Source organism: Ambystoma mexicanum, chromosome 5q, assembly GCF_040938575.1.
Source record: "Ambystoma mexicanum isolate Mex_15411 chromosome 5q, UKY_AmexF1_1, whole genome shotgun sequence".
Classification (NCBI taxonomy): Eukaryota; Metazoa; Chordata; class Amphibia; order Caudata; family Ambystomatidae; genus Ambystoma; species Ambystoma mexicanum.
In genome coordinates, this window is record NC_090933.1 from 564,981,700 (window position 1) to 564,997,953 (window position 16,254).

At 48.4% G+C, this 16,254-nt stretch overlaps 1 protein-coding gene across 3 annotated transcripts in view; it reads right to left on the bottom strand.

Annotated features, from left to right (window-relative positions):
• RB1CC1 (RB1 inducible coiled-coil 1) overlaps positions 1-16,254 on the bottom strand; it is a 1,537,866-nt gene that overhangs the window by 1,157,303 nt on the left and 364,309 nt on the right. For all 3 annotated transcript variants that reach the window (XM_069621043.1, XM_069621041.1, XM_069621042.1), the window contains exons 9-10: positions 15,834-16,020; positions 1,306-1,387 (exon numbers count right to left, since the gene is read on the bottom strand). In XM_069621043.1, the coding sequence (XP_069477144.1) occupies positions 1,306-1,387; positions 15,834-16,020 (269 nt within the window). The remainder of the gene's footprint in view (positions 1-1,305; positions 1,388-15,833; positions 16,021-16,254) is intronic.

Sequence of the window (16,254 nt, forward strand, 5' to 3'; positions counted from 1 at the left end):
ACCTATTGTGTCAACCCTGAATACTGTTCATCTCCCTCTTGAGATAAGTCTGACTGCTCAGCCACAGCTACCAACTAAATCTTTGTGGTACAGACTGATACCAAAGGGGATTTATTGCTCTCACCTGTAATGCTAATCTGGGGTAGTGGTCCCTAAGGGAACTGCCCTGGATTCTGCCTAACATTGTCCACGAGGTAGGCCTCAGAAACTTCTGGAATCCTCCAAGAAGCGTAACTCGACGAAAACTTCACCCTTTAGGGGTGTAGATAAATCCGAAACGGTGAAGCTTGAGGCTCGATTGAACCGAAAAATTAGATAAATCTCTTTGAAATCGCACAAAACGCAGAAAAGGCTCGAGAGCTATAGCACGGGGACTCCCAACACTTGAACGTGCAGTAAAAATCTCGGGATGGCTGCCAGGGGCGGGGCTTAGGGAGAGGGTAGTCATTGGCTGGGGGCAGTATGACCCAGAGACCAGTGATTGGTTACTACTAAGAAGGACAGATCAGAAACGAAACTGATTCTGATTTTTTCTTTACCAAGGATTCCCAGCCTGACGATGGGGAATATTCATGAGCATGTGAATCAATGCCACACCCCATGCAGGAGAAAGAAAATCTTTCCTCACACTAGGTACGAATCAGAATTGGATGGTATTATTTCACCATGTACACTTTAGTTTCTACATCAAAAAAATAAATACAGATCATGTCATGATTGACCTGTGAATAACTTCATTTGCATTAATGCCTAAAAAGAATGAATGAAAATGCCCCCACACTTCTCTTGCTACACGTCTTAGGCAAAGGCAAAAGCATTGATAAAACAATTCACCCACAAACTGTCAATTTGAATTATCCCATTAGCTAGCAAAAGGAGCCATTTGTCTTTTTAACGTGTGCTAGCATATATAATAAAAGCTACACCTTTGGTTACATTTGAGGTCAAATAAATGGCCTAAAATGTGGCCTTCTGTTGAAAATTAGGAAACGTGCAAAAGTTAAATTCTTACGTTTTAGACAGGTACTCATTTTGCAGTAGGAAAATGGTGGTGATTCTTGTGTGTAAATATTAAAGAGGTGATAAAGACTAATCCCAACATCTCACTTTTAGAAATTTTAAAACTCTATTAAACATGCTTATCAAGTTTTTTTGAAACATAATAAAGAGCCTTGGTGCTTAAGACCAATTAATCAGTGTTAAGTACTACATATATACATTGTCATTCAATGAAACAGCAACACACAGTTTGAAAACTACCAACAAAATTCTGTGTTGAAGACACAGGAGTAAAAAAATACTTACGAAACAGTTTCCCAAAAGTTTCCCGTTTCGCCTTTTCTGCTTCGTAGAGATGCTTGCCATCTTTCACTAGGGCGATTGCCCACTGGTGCAAAAACAAACAAAAACGTATGAATAGTATAATCAATTAAAGCATTGCGACTCATTAAGGTACAATGTAAAAGGAATCCTATACACCCAAGATAGTAGAGCCCCAACGACATAAAATATGTAAAAATGACTGAGATGAGTAAATGCATACCTTTTTTTTTGGGAAATGTGCTTGAGATGCCATAAGGGCAAAGGGAGGGGCATAATAATCAGTAGTAGGGTGCAAGGACTACATTACAATCTGGACATATGAGAAAAATTACTTATGTTAAGATCAATTTTCAGAATCAGCCATGTGGACAGATTCCGAGAGGCCACCCAATTCCAATGATTAAGGACAAACGCTAATGTCTAGTCAAACTATATCTGGGTTGTGTGACTTACAAGCAAGGCATAAGATTAGGAGGGCATGAGAGTAGTGAAGGATTCAGTTAAGCCCACACAGAGCACTCTTAATACAAGTTGGTCAGAATATGACATGCCTAATAGCATGTAACAGCATTGCTGAAGATTGTATCTGCTTAAATTGACATGCTGTGCATATAGCCCGACATCTAGTGTTAATCGCATACTACTGCATCTTTCTTTTGAAGATCGAAAGGGGACATCGACATGGGCGTGACTAACACTATCCCTAACGTGGCGTGCAGTATACCCAAAATTCCTCACACATCAACGTCCCCTGGTTGTGTTTTTTCTGCTGTGAGCCAAATAGTCAGCGTGAGCGAGTACAGAAGAGAGAAGGTGTAAGAGGTCCATGTTCATTCTACTCCACGAGGACAGGAAGGGTGGTCACATGTGAATCTAAGCAGATACAAACATCAGAAATGCTATTACGTGAGTAATGCATGTCTTCTGATGCTTGTGAATCTGCTTAGAATCACATGCTGTGCATAGACCAGCGAGCAGTCCCTAGAGATGGTGGTGGGATGTGTGAAGGAACAGTAGAAAAGAAATGTCTTAGCACTGCTTGTCCCACCTGAGAATCAGACCTAGAGTGTGTATGTAGGCAGAAGTGTTGTGCAAAGGTGTGTACAGAACTCCAGGTTGCTGCTTTGCCAATGGACTCAAGAGGAACATTTGCAATGCATGCTATGGTAGCCCCTGTGCCCCCGAGTAGAGTGTGCTCTAGAAGTGAAGGGTAGATCTTTCTTGCTAAGAGTGTAACAGTGTGATGCAGTTTACAATACACTTTGGGATAGCTGATTTAGAGGCCGGGTCCCCTTCTCTGCCACGGAAATGAAGAACTGATTTGTTTTCCTTAGTGGCGTCGTTTTTTCCAGATAGTAGATAACCGCTCTCCTCACATCCAGTGTGTGGAGGCTTCTTTCCGCCACGTTAGTGGGGTTCTGGAAAAAGGTAGTTCTATGGATTGGTTTACATGGAACTTTGAAATAAATGTAGGCGCAAAGCGTGGGTGTGTGCGCAAAACCACTTTATCTTTGTGAATCGTAATTAATGAGTCCTGAACTAAAAGGACCTGCAGTTCACTAACTCTCCTTATAAAGGAGATCGCCACCCGGAAGGCGGTTTTGTAGGTAAGTCCTTTAAGGCTAGCCTTGTGTACTGGTTCAAAGGGAGGCCCCATTAGTCTTGTAAGGACAACATTCATGCCCCACTTGGGAGCTGGGTTGGAAATATGGGGGTGAAGCTTCTTTACCCCCTTCCATAAATACTTTGATTATCATATTGTTCCACTATGAAACCTTGCTTTTGGACACAATGTATGCCGAAAGCGCAACATTTCTCTTTAGAAAATTGAAAACCAGAACGGAATCTAACAGGTGGGTTAGGTACAGGACAATATGTTTAGATGTGCATTCAATAGGATTGATGACCTTGCCATTACACCAGATGACAAAGTGCTTCCATTTGCTGGAGTAGCAATGCCTGGTGTTAGGTTTCTGGCTTCCTGCTTCCCTGAGTATGTCCATACATCTTTGAGTGAGTTGGAGGTGCCCAAACTATATGGCCTCAGGAGCCAGACTGCGAAGTTGAGCGTTTTAGCGCATGGATTTAGTGTTTCCCCCTGGTCTTGAGACAGCATGTTGTATGGGCATGGTAGCTTCCTGGGAGGGGAGACGGACATTGCCATTAGATGGGAGAACCAAGGCCGACGGCCCCACATTGGGGCTACCAGAATCATCTTGACTGGCTCTTAGCTTAGTGCATCTTGTGCACTATTCTGTTGAGCAGGGGAATCGGGGGGGAGGAGGGGCGTAGACAAATTTCCCTGACCATGTTATCCAGAGACGGTTCCTCTTGGAGCTGTTCTGAGGGTACTTGGAGGTGTAATCTGGGCATTGGGCGTTCTCCACAGTGGCGAACAAGTTGACCTGTAGGAAGCCCAAGTCTGCGAAGACGCTGAGTACGCTGTCCTCCTGTAGTCGCCACTCGTGCTCTACGGGTAGGGGGAAGTCTCTGCTGAGTACGTCCGCCAGAAGATTGAGTTCCCCTGGAACAAGTTGTGACAGGAGGAACATCTGGTGTTTGAGAGCCCACTTCCATATGTTCTGGGACAGTTTGGACAGCCCTAGAGAGTGAGTGCCCCCTTGTTTGTTTAAGTAGTACATGGCCATAGTACTGTCCGTGAGGACTAGAACGGTCTTCACCTGGAGGTGTGTTTGGAAGGCCTTCAGGGCCTTGAACAATGCAAGTAGTTCCAACAGGTTTATGTGATTGGATGCTACCACTGGGGACCACACACTGTGTGCCGCCTGATGAAGGAGGTGAGCCAGCCCCACCCCGTCAGAGATGCGTTTGTGGTGAGAGTGGCTTCTAGTGCGGGGGTGGTGAGGGTTTTCCCCTGAAGAAGGTTTACAACTGACCACCACTGCAGAGACTGAAGAAGGGCTGCTGAGACAACCACAAGATCGTCCCGCTGGCCTGACACCAATGGCTCAAGAGGGGGCGCATGGGCAGGTGAGCATGTGGAACTAGGTAGATGCAGGAGGCCATCATCCCTATAAGTCGCATGGCCTTGCGTACAGTCACCTGGTGACTGGCTACATAGTGAGAGATCTGGAACAACATGTTTTGAACCCTCTCCTTGGAGGGAAAGACAAGGCCGTCTTTGGTCCGAATTAGAGCCCCCAGAAACGGTTTGATTTGGCTGGGATTTAGATTGGACTTATTCTCGTTGATCGAGAAACCTAGGTTGAAGAGGATATCTACTGTCTTTTGGGTATTTGTTTGGCATGTTCCGTACGAATCCCCTGTTATGAGACAGTTATCGAGGTAAGGATAGACTGGGATGGACTGCCTGCGCAGGTGAGCAGCTACTACCGCCAGTACCTTCATGAACACCCGTGGAGCTGAGGCAATGCTGAAGGAGAGAACCTTGACCCGATAGTGGGTGTCTTCTATCATGAACCTGAGGTACGTCCTGTACGCTGGCAATATGAAAGTATGCATCTTTCATATCCAATGTGGCCATGTAATCCCCCCTGCAGCAGCAGTGGGATTACTTCCTGCAGTGTTGTCATTCTGAAAGTTTGAGGTTTGACATACTTGTTCGCTGGGTGCAGGTCTAACACAGGGCGCATGGTGAGATCCTTTTTGGGTACAAAGAAGTACATTGAATGAATACCCTTGTTTACCTGGTGAATGGGGACGACTTCTACGGTGCCCTTTTCCAGAAGGATCTGAACCTCTTGCAGCAGGATGCACAGGTGTTCTGGTGAGAGACGTCTGCTCTTCGGTGGGTGGTATCGAGGTTGTCAGTGAAACTATGCAGTAGTCATGGGTGACTGTCTTTAACACCCACTGGTCTGATGTGATCCCCTCACAGGCGTGAATGAATGATGACAAGCAACCCCCGACTGGGGAGGCGTGTGAGGGGACCCGAATCAGTGAGTCACTTTGAGGTGGAGGCCGGGGAGCCTCTAGGAGTAGAGTTCCAGTCTCTACCCTTGCTTCTACAAGGACCTCTCTGTTGATACTGGCTGTTACCGGAAGAGCCTTGGCCAGAGGACCAGGGGGTACTTCCCGAGCCATATTGTCCATGGAGAGACCCGGAAAAGGATTGGCCACGAAAGGAACGGCGGGAGTTAGAGCCTCCATGTTGGTGGAAGGGCTTGGCCGTGATCTGCAGTCTCTACGGCGTCATCAACAGCTTTCCCAAACAGGTTGGAGTCCTCGACTGGTTTATTAAGAAGAGAGGCCTGAGCTTCTGGATTAAATCCAGAGTTCTTCAACCAGGCATGTCTCTTCAGTAAAGTCCTCTGGGCTAGAGCGCATCCAGCAGTCTCAGCAGAGTTCATAGAATTTTTTTAATATGTTGTGGGTAACCTGTCTGCCCTCAGCCACGACCGTCAGCAGGTGTGATCGGGTGGGCTCTGGGACATCTTGAAGGCCATCCTGGACCAGGCCCCACTGGACATCGCTGTAGTTTGCCAGGAGAGTTGTATTGTTTGCAATCCTAGTTCAATAGGCCGCAGAGGCAGTGATCCGTTTTCTGAGGGAATAATGTTTCTCACAATCCTTATCCGGAGGGGCTTCCGCTGTGGACAGTGGAACCATCCACCCTCTTCCTAGTGGTTGTAACCACCACAGAGTCCGGTGTGGCATGACTCTGTATGCATAGTGGGTTGGAAGGAGATGAGCGGAATAATTTCCCCCGTATGAGGGGGGGGTGACAACAAAGAAGGAGCTAGGTGCTTTATTATAGAATTGAGTAAGGGGATGGCCTGACTAGTTGGGGGCTTCTCCTTGAGGATACCATCAACAACAAAGTCAGAGACAGGGTCTGCCTCTGTGGAGCAATGGCGAATTGATCGGCCACCTCTTTAAAATGGCGTTGAATAACATTTGGTCATCCACGGGTGACGATTCCATTTGTGGAGGCGAAGAAGAGTGGAATCTAGACAAATTATGTCCGGGTCATGGGTGTGTTGGGGATAGCCAAGGGCCCTGATCCCGACTGATCGTGATCCCAGTCTGGGTCTTGGTCAGCTGTGTCCTAAGCAAATAGATTAATGTCCTCATAGGTATCCTTCTGCTCAGAGACATTCAAGATATCCTCTTTGGTAGCCTTGTGCAGAGATGAGAAATTTCTGCAATTGATGTGGAATGGGGCAGAAGTCCTATTCCCTAGGTCTTTTGGGAGTGATATATTTGTCTGAAAAAAGAAAATCAACAAATGGGGCCATTTTGTCCATAACATTTTCAAACCACTCCCTAGTCCATAAGGAAGATGCAGAATGGTCTGGAGGTGGAAAAGATTGCCCAGGAGGGGGAGATTTTCCTAATAAGACCTTTGTGAGAGGCCGGGGGGGGCTTCAGAATACTACTCTCAACGAGAGGGGGTGCCCTTGTGTTCTGTAACTGTTGAAATAATAGCCACAATGCTTTTGCGTTTTTCGGCGGCTGAATGGAAGGTCTCGATGCGCATGATGGTGCCGACGTGGTAAACGATTCCACCGAAGCCTAAGGTACTTTTGCGCCTTCGGATGATGTGTTGTCGACCGTATTTTTTTTTGGGTGAACGCCCTTTCCAGAGGAAAGCCCAGTCACATGGCAAGAAGATTGTTGCATGGCGGGTGCCAAACCGCAAGGTCCGGGAGGTGCCGTTGAAGTTTTCAGCGGCCCTGTTGGCGTTGCGCGCTTCTTAGACGTCTCCATCGAGGAGGCCTTAGGAGTTGTGTATTGAGGTATTTGTGGTGCGTGTGTGCCCTTGTCGCCGGGGTCTAAACTCCCCATAACAAAGCCAATGGCCTGTCTGTCGGGGACGGGCATCTGGGAGCCTGAAGGTTCAGCCGAAAGGTTGATGGCTTCCAATTTGGAGCAATGGCTACAGATGTATTTCGTGTCGTCCGAAGTGACATCGCCAATGAGGGAATGACTTTTGGCCTGCATAGCGTAGGCCGCCCACCATTGAGTCCGCCTGTCCTTCAACGGTTTCGGTGGAAAGAGCTTGCAGGACTTGCATAAGCGCTCGTCATGGTCTGGAGGTAGACACCTACTGCAACGGCGATGGGTGCCCATCCATGCAAACTTTCTGTTACACGACGGGAGAAATTTAAAGGGCGTCCTCTCCATAGCAGAGGGTGACAGCAGCCAGACCAAATCGAGAAAGAGAAGAAAAAAGGAAAATACATTATTGAAGAAGAATAAACCCAGGGCCCTATTCTTGCTACTGTAAGGGCCTGGCCGGAGGGCCGAGGCCACGCGGTGGACAGTCGTCAAGCAGCTGTGGAGGTCTTCGGCGGTAGGAAGCCCACGAGGCAGTCGTTGAAGAGATTAGTCGGGAGACTAGCCGACCGTAGGTCGTGGGACAAATTAAGCAATATTAACTCTTGCGAGCTCCGCATAAGGCGACCAACTAGGTGGGCGGAAGAAAACTATTTGAGGGACCTCGACACGTGAAGAATTTTGGGTACACTGCATGTCACGGTAGGGATAGTGTTACAGGCACGCCCATGTCGACGTCCCCTTTTGATCTTCGAAAGAAAGATGCAATACTCCGCGATTACCACTAGATAATAATAATAATAATAATAATTAGGCTTTTATATAGCGCTACAAACCCTCAGGTATCCGAGCGCTGCTTATTATTACCCACGGTGTGTGGTGCTCATTTATCGACCTCGGAAGGATGAAAGGCTGAGTTTGGCCCTGCCGGGATTCGAACCTGCGTTAACAGGCTCTGCACGGGTGTCAAAGCGAGCGCTCTACTCGCTGTGCCACTTGACCGGCATATGTCGTACTATATGCACAGCATGCAATTCTAAGCAGATTCACAAGCATCAGAAATAAAAATACAGTTATTTATTTAGGCCAAAGAAAACTTTTATTAATTAAAGACAAGTAATTAAACACACTGATACATTTATTACTGTGTGCTCTGCTAAGAGCACTGACAATTCACTTTTAACTCAAATTCTTTTCAATGTACTTTTAAGTGTAGTAAAGCAAGCGAATAAAGGAATAGAACCAGGTAAGTAATCAAGACATTGTGAGAATAGGATGATTAGAAAAAAGTTAGCAAACGCCATACAAAACCTTGGAACAAAGGATCTAACATTACAAAGTCTGTCCCTGGCTTAGAAAAGAAGAGGCCTGGTGCCCTTGCAGTCACAGATACCAATACAAGTCTTTTTAGGGTATCCCGTTGTTTAAATGCACAAAATAACTTCAAATGTTGTATGTATATTGGTGGGTTAAGGGGATGGGGGACACCCCCAAATAAAAATAAAAATGTACACATTCAGAAGAATCATTTTGAAGTAATGTCTTTGAAGTCAAATATCTCAAAGTAATTTATTTCGGCAAAAGAACATGGAACTCTTTTCGGGAGCTAGGAGTCTCTTACAGAAACGTTGGCTTAAGCCAACAAGTAGTTGTCTTTCAAAGTTCAGCAAAAACAAGAGGAAACTCTTTAAAATACCTTCTCCCAATCTAACCAGTTTAGGGGAGACACAGGGGAGGAGACCAGGCCAGAATACCACCACTCTGGGTTAGGAAAGGGAGAAATAGGGCTAGGTCTTTATGCCAATAAGGACCCTATGGAGACAGGGGCCAAAGCAGTTATGTCTACTACCACCGTAGTAGTTCCTGAAATCGCAGAGTCTTCTGGTTACGTACCAGAGTTCCATTGGCCCAGAGGTCGCAGGTGCAGAGGTCTCTTTAGGCGTCGGATTCTTGGCTCTGACCAGTTCGCGGTTCTGTGCTTTGATGGATTGGATTCTGGATAGCTGGAGCCTCAGGACACACCGACTTCAGGACCACCACTCTGGCGAGGACTTCTGGGGACTAGCAGGATGTGATGCTGTTAAACGAATCTTCACGGGATCGTGGTTTACCTCTTTTTCCTGTAGACCGTGGAGTTGAGGTTGCCAGTCTGTCGAAGTCTTGATAGCCGATGAAAGAGTAACGCGAGAAATTAGCCCAATCCCTTCCTGACGGTATATGACAGGACGGCACTGAACCAACTCCCAACGCCACGGGTGGCACTTCTCAGAATTAGCGTGACGTCGGGACAGTGTTTCCACTGGCTGAGAAGGCTTGATGATATCACCGATGAAAACGGGGAGGAACTCAGGAACTTCCAAGGCAGTAAGGCACAGGTACCGGCAGGGCACAAGACAGGCAAAGGAAAGCAAACTGCAAGAAGAAGCAGTACTGACAGGGGGTCCCCCCTACAACTAGGAACCCAGACAAACCTCCTCCACCCTGAACCAGGGACTGGCTAGTAACGAAATAAGGGAAGAAAGGGTAGGAGGACCAGGAAGCAAGAAGAAGTAAAGAGAAGAGGCAGGACTGAGCAGGAAAAGGTAGACCTGGAAACTGGAGGACTGAAAACCGAGCACCAGGGCTCCAGCAGCGCATACACAGTAACAACCGCGTTGAGACGCGCTGTCCCTGTGTATGCGGTGCCTATTTATGGTCCGGGGTCAAAACGAGGCTTGGAACGCATGTTCCGATGCTGCGCATGCGCGGGACGTCGAATACTGACGATCCGCGCATGCGCAGATCCTCGCAAGATGGTGGCGTCCACGGCGCCCATCCGAACCGCGGGTCGGCGTGAAGAGAGTCGCCACCGCGGGTACAGCCTCCATGAAAGAGGAGACCGCTGTGGCCGTGGAGCAGGGACCCAGGTAAGTGGCGCCGGCGCCCGCGAGCGAGCGCGCGGCGTGACACCATACCCCCTCCCGGACAACCCCGGAGCACCGGGTTTCCAAGGAAAGCGGAGATAGAAATCCCGAACCAGGCGCGGTGCATGCACGAAGGAGCGCGGTTCCCAAGTGCGGTCACAAGCTGGATAACCCTTCCAGCTGACCAGGAACTGCAGAACACCGCGCCAAATTCGTGAATCACAAATCTCCTGCACCTCAAATTCAGGGACCCCCCGAACCAATATCGGAGCAGGACGGGAACAGGTACGACCCATAACATCGGGCACATAGGGCTTTAAAAGGGAAACATGAAAGACAGGATGGATCCTCCAAGAGCGAGGCAAAGACAAACGAAAGGCAACAGAGGAAATACGCTCAGAGACGCGGAAGGGACCAAAAAAGCGGGGGGCTAGTTTCACAGGTAGGTTGCGTACTGGTAGATTCTTGGAGGATAGCCAAACCATGTCCCCAACATGAAGGACAGGCTCCGGGCTCCGTCTCTTGTCAGCCTGCTCCTTCATATGTGCTTGTGCCGCTGCCAAGGTACTGGCCGCCAGACGATGTTGATCGCGGATCAGGGACACCAGGGCATCTGCAGAAGGAACGGTGCTGGAATACGTTGGATGAACAGGCAGCAGGCGAGGATGAAGACCAGTAGAGCAAAAAAAGGGGCTGAGTCCAGTAGCGGAATGAACAGCGTTGTTGTAAGCTGCTTCCGCGGTGTCCAACCATTCCGACCAGTTGTCTTGGGTAGCATTGGCATAACAACGTAGGTATTGCTCAAGGGTCTGATTGGTACGTTCTGTCTGTCCATTAGTCTGCGGATGATAGCCGGAACTCAGGGCTCGCTGAATGCCCAAATGCCGACACAGTTGGCCCCAAAAGGAAGAGATGTATTGAGAACCCCGGTCTGACAAGATCTTCTCCGGAAGACCATGAAGGCGATACACCTCATGTAGAAAACATCGTGCCATCTGAGATGCAGTGGGCAGCTTAGGAAAGGGCAAGAAATGAGCCGTCTTGGTGAAACAATCCACCACCACCATTATACAGGTAAATCCACCGGACAAGGGCAGGTCAACGATGAAATCCGTGGCGATGGTATGCCAAGGGTACGGAGGCGTAGGCGTGGGTTTCAGAAGGCCAATTGGCCTTTTGCGAGGAATCTTGGTCTGGGCACATACAGGACAGGAGTCCACGTATTGCTTTACCAGTGTAGCCCATCCAGGCCACCAGTACTGTCGTGCAACCAGTTCTTGTGTTGTGCGGACTCCACGGTGACCGCAAACGACGGAATCATGGCAATTCTGTAGAATGATTTTCTGGAGTTCCAATGTGGGAACGTACAGACGATCCTTGAAGAACAACAAGCCGTCACGTTCCTTAATGTCGGCACGTTGTAGTATCTGTGCTCTTGTGGGATCCGTACGTGTGGCCTCAACAAACTGTTGGAGCCGGGGAGTCAGCATCAATAGAAAATGTTTGGATGCTATCAGAGGTTCCGGTTCCTTGACACCTTCAACGTTGTTTTCCAAAGAACGAGACAAGGCATCGGCCTTCGTGTTCTGGGAACAAGGAATGTACGTGACAGTGAAATCAAACTGTGAAAAGAAAAAGGCCCAACGAGCATGACGGGAAGTTCTGCATTGCAAAGAGCGCAGGAACTGTAGATTGCGGTGATCTGTGCGAACCACCACCGAGTACCTCCCACCCAGCAAGTGATGTCTCCATTCCTCGAAGGCAGCTTTTATTGCCAGTAGTTCCTTTTCTATCACTGCATAGTTTCTCTCGCTCACTGACAATTTCCTTGAGTAATATGCCACCGGGTGCTCTGTTCCTGTGACTGCATCTTGCTGTAGTAAGACCGCACCGATTGCGTAGTCCGAAGCGTCTGTCTCAACCACAAATGGTTTTTCATCATCTGGATGTCTAAGAACAGGAGCCGACATGAAAGATTTCTTTAATTCCAGGAATGCCTCCTCGGCCTGCGTGTCCCAGATAAACGGCACCTTGGTACTGGTCAGGCGAGTTAGACTGTTGGCCAGTTGAGAAAAGCGTGGGATGAAACGCCGATAAAAGATGGCAAAGCCCAAGAACCTTTGAAGCGACTTCACGCCATGTGGTGGTTTCCATTCTTGTATAGCTTGCAGTTTTGCGGGATCCATCTGTACTCCTGTGTTGCTGATCACATAACCCAGAAACTCCATGCTTTCCTTATGAAATTGACATTTTTCGATTTTGGCATACAGGCCGTTGTGTATTAATCTCCGGAGGACTTCCTGAACATGCGCTACGTGTGCAGTACGAGAGTCAGAAAAAACCAATATGTCGTCAAGGTAAACCCAGACAGAAATCCCAATAAGGTCAGAAAAGACATCGTCCATGAACCGTTGGAAGACTGCCGGGGCATTGCAGAGTCCAAACGGCATCACCCTGTATTCGAAGTGACCAATAGGCGTTTTGAAGGCCGTCTTCCACTCATCTCCATTCCTAATCCGCACCAAGTGATAGGCCCCTCTTAGATCCAGTTTGGTGAAGATCTGTGCTGATTTCAGAGATTCGATGATGTCCCGGATGAGTGGTAACGGGTACCTGTCTTTCCTCGTGATTTCGTTTAATTGACGATAGTCGATACAAGGGCGCAAAGTGCCCTCTTTCTTCTTGACGAAGAATAACGGGAATCCCGCAGGGGATTTGGAGGGTATAATGTAGCCTTTGTTCAGGCAATCCGTAATGTACTCCTGTAGGATGCCTTTCTCGAGTTGAGTCAACGAATAAATCTTGCCGTGGGGAATGATCGCACCAGGCAGAATGTCAATGGAACAATCAAAGTACCGATGAGGTGGTAGTGGTATGTCTTCAGGCTTGGAGAACGCCTTGTGGTAGTCAGCATATTCATGAGGTACCGATTGTGTGGCACATAGACGAGTAGATACGTCAGTAGGATTGAGGGACTCCATAACTGCAGGAAAGGTTTCATGGATTACGCAATCACTAGGACAACGTGTCGAAGTAAACATCAAAGAGCGAGCGGTCCAGTCGACCTGGGGATTGTGATACAACAACCATGGTAACCCCAGAACCACCGGAAATGAGGGGGATTTGATGACGTCCAAGGAGATACGTTCGAGATGCCCTTCTACAGAGAGCCACAAGGGATCAGAGTGTTGGCAAACAGGACCCGAAGACAAAGTAGAACCATCGATCACCTCGACCACTGTAGGTCGTTCCTTGTTATGTAAACGGATCCCATTGGCTATCGCGAATGAGGCATCGATGTAGTTGCCGGATGCTCCGCAATCCAAAAGGGCCCAGGTCTGCACACATTTTCCAAGCCAGGCAACACCGATTTTCAGGATCAACAAAGATACTGAGTTCATGGGAGGAAGGACGGAATCAGAAGGGCGGCCCGTTGCTGCCTTCGCCTCAAACAACGGGCCTGTTAGTTTTCCTGTTTCTTCAGCGGGCGCAGCGGACAGGTGCCTAAAAAGTGGTCAGAACCACCGCAATACAGGCACAAATTCTTCTGTCGTCTTCTTTTCTTTTCGGTCTCGGACAACGGACCTCGGACGGCACCCAACTGCATGGGTTCTGGACCTACTTCAGTAGAAACAGCTGGTCCGGGGTTCTGTGCAAGAGGAATCGGTTGATACCTGTCAGACCTGCGGCGTTCACTCCGTCGTTCGGTCAACCTGTGGTCAATGCGTAAGACTTGTTCCACCAAAGCAGGCAATGTTTCTGGCTCCGGAATGTGCAGTAGTTCATCCTTGTACTCCTCTCGTAATCCCCGACGAAACAAGGTTTTTTGAGTAATTTCAGGCCATTGTGAATCAGTTGCTAATTGTCGAAACCGACTGATGTAGTGGATTATGTCACCTGACCCTTGCTTGATCTCCATTAATTGATTCTGAGCCATGGCTGCCAAATTGGGTGGTTTAAAGACGTCCAAAAAGGCTTTCTCAAAGGCAGTGAAATCACCCAACAGAGGACTGTTAGTAGAGACTAGAGGTGCGGCCCAGGCGAGTGCATTGCCGGTCAGATTGCCAAGGATGTACCCGATCTTGGCCTTGTCTTGAGCAAAATGAGTCGACCTGAACTGGAAATGGATCCGACAATGAGTACAGAACTCAGCCACTCGACGCGGATCACCATCATACTTCATCGGAGTAGTGTAAGCCATGGAGTTCTCTGGCGGTGTGACAGGTTGTGCGGGACTAGCCAAACACCGATCCAATGCCTGTCTGAGGGTGTTGTTCTCCTGGCGGAGAGTGGTCATTTCAAGACGCATGGCACGCATTTCTTCACGTAGTTCCTGTATGTCGTCCATGTCGGAACTGGGGTTAAGGCGTCTCAATCTGTTAAACGAATCTTCACGGGATCGTGGTTTACCTCTTTTTCCTGTAGACCGTGGAGTTGAGGTTGCCAGTCTGTCGAAGTCTTGATAGCCGATGAAAGAGTAACGCGAGAAATTAGCCCAATCCCTTCCTGACGGTATATGACAGGACGGCACTGAACCAACTCCCAACGCCACGGGTGGCACTTCTCAGAATTAGCGTGACGTCGGGACAGTGTTTCCACTGGCTGAGAAGGCTTGATGATATCACCGATGAAAACGGGGAGGAACTCAGGAACTTCCAAGGCAGTAAGGCACAGGTACCGGCAGGGCACAAGACAGGCAAAGGAAAGCAAACTGCAAGAAGAAGCAGTACTGACAGGGGGTTCCCCCTACAACTAGGAACCCAGACAAACCTCCTCCACCCTGAACCAGGGACTGGCTAGTAACGAAATAAGGGAAGAAAGGGTAGGAGGACCAGGAAGCAAGAAGAAGTAAAGAGAAGAGGCAGGACTGAGCAGGAAAAGGTAGACCTGGAAACTGGAGGACTGAAAACCGAGCACCAGGGCTCCAGCAGCGCATACACAGTAACAACCGCGTTGAGACGCGCTGTCCCTGTGTATGCGGTGCCTATTTATGGTCCGGGGTCAAAACGAGGCTTGGAACGCATGTTCCGATGCTGCGCATGCGCGGGACGTCGAATACTGACGATCCGCGCATGCGCAGATCCTCGCAAGATGGTGGCGTCCACGGCGCCCATCCGAACCGCGGGTCGGCGTGAAGAGAGTCGCCACCGCGGGTACAGCCTCCATGAAGGAGGAGACCGCTGTGGCCGTGGAGCAGGGACCCAGGTAAGTGGCGCCGGCGCCCGCGAGCGAGCGCGCGGCGTGACAGATGCCAGCAGCAAGCAGTGATGGCAATTTGAACAAAATGGCTGAAGAAGTTGGTCCTCAAGGCCCCTCTTTGTGGTGGAGAGATGCAACTTCAGGCAAATGCTTCTTGTTGTAGAAGTCGACGATCTGCAGAGCCTCATGGTTCAACTCATTACAGAGTATGGTGGAGCGAAGTAGCCCAGGATGACGTATGGCCAGCCCACAAGATGGTCCCGGGACTGTTCCGTCTGCTTCCAGTGGCTGGATCTCTGAACAGAGGTCAGAACTGGTTGTTCCCACCAGTCGAGGGATCAAAGCTCCGATGAAGGTCTTCAGGAGATCTGCAGAGACCTGGGCAAGTGTAGAAAGTGCTGCTTTTGATCTTCTAATGACCCGTTCTGGTCTCCAGCGGGCTGCTCTACATTTATGGTAGATATTATGATAATCCTTGTTGCAATAGTTTTTTGCAATGATTGTTACAGTTTAATAAAATAAATATGTTAGCATAATCTTTGTTTTGCATAACAGACATGGGTTAGACAGGATAATGCCTGAGACCCTCTACAGAACAAAAGCTTTATTGTTCTAGGTTATCTGACATACACATGGCATTATGCTTACCGCTCTATAGTGTTTTATGAACATCTTTCGTCTAACAACTTCCACGACAGCCAAACAGTACATCTGAGGAACTGTACTGAGGGCCTCTACAATCTTCACTCGCTCCAGAAGCTCTGTTAAGAGACGAAATAAGGCTTGCAGTTTTTCTCCATCTTGGTCAGCATGAAGCATCACAAAGCAACACCACCTACAAAATGAAAGCAAAGAATAGTTTGGTGGACTGTCGATGTGTCCGATTTTAGCTATCAACTAAAAATATGCTGCTTTCAACCAACAGCAGGGTTTTGCAGAAAGGTTTAAACATAAGAATGTGTTGTAATGTTTGGTTGATTGATAGTTTATTTGTATAGTGCCTGTACACACTTTCAAACCAGGATAGTGGAAACCAAACTCTCCATGTTCTAATTATCTGCATACATTT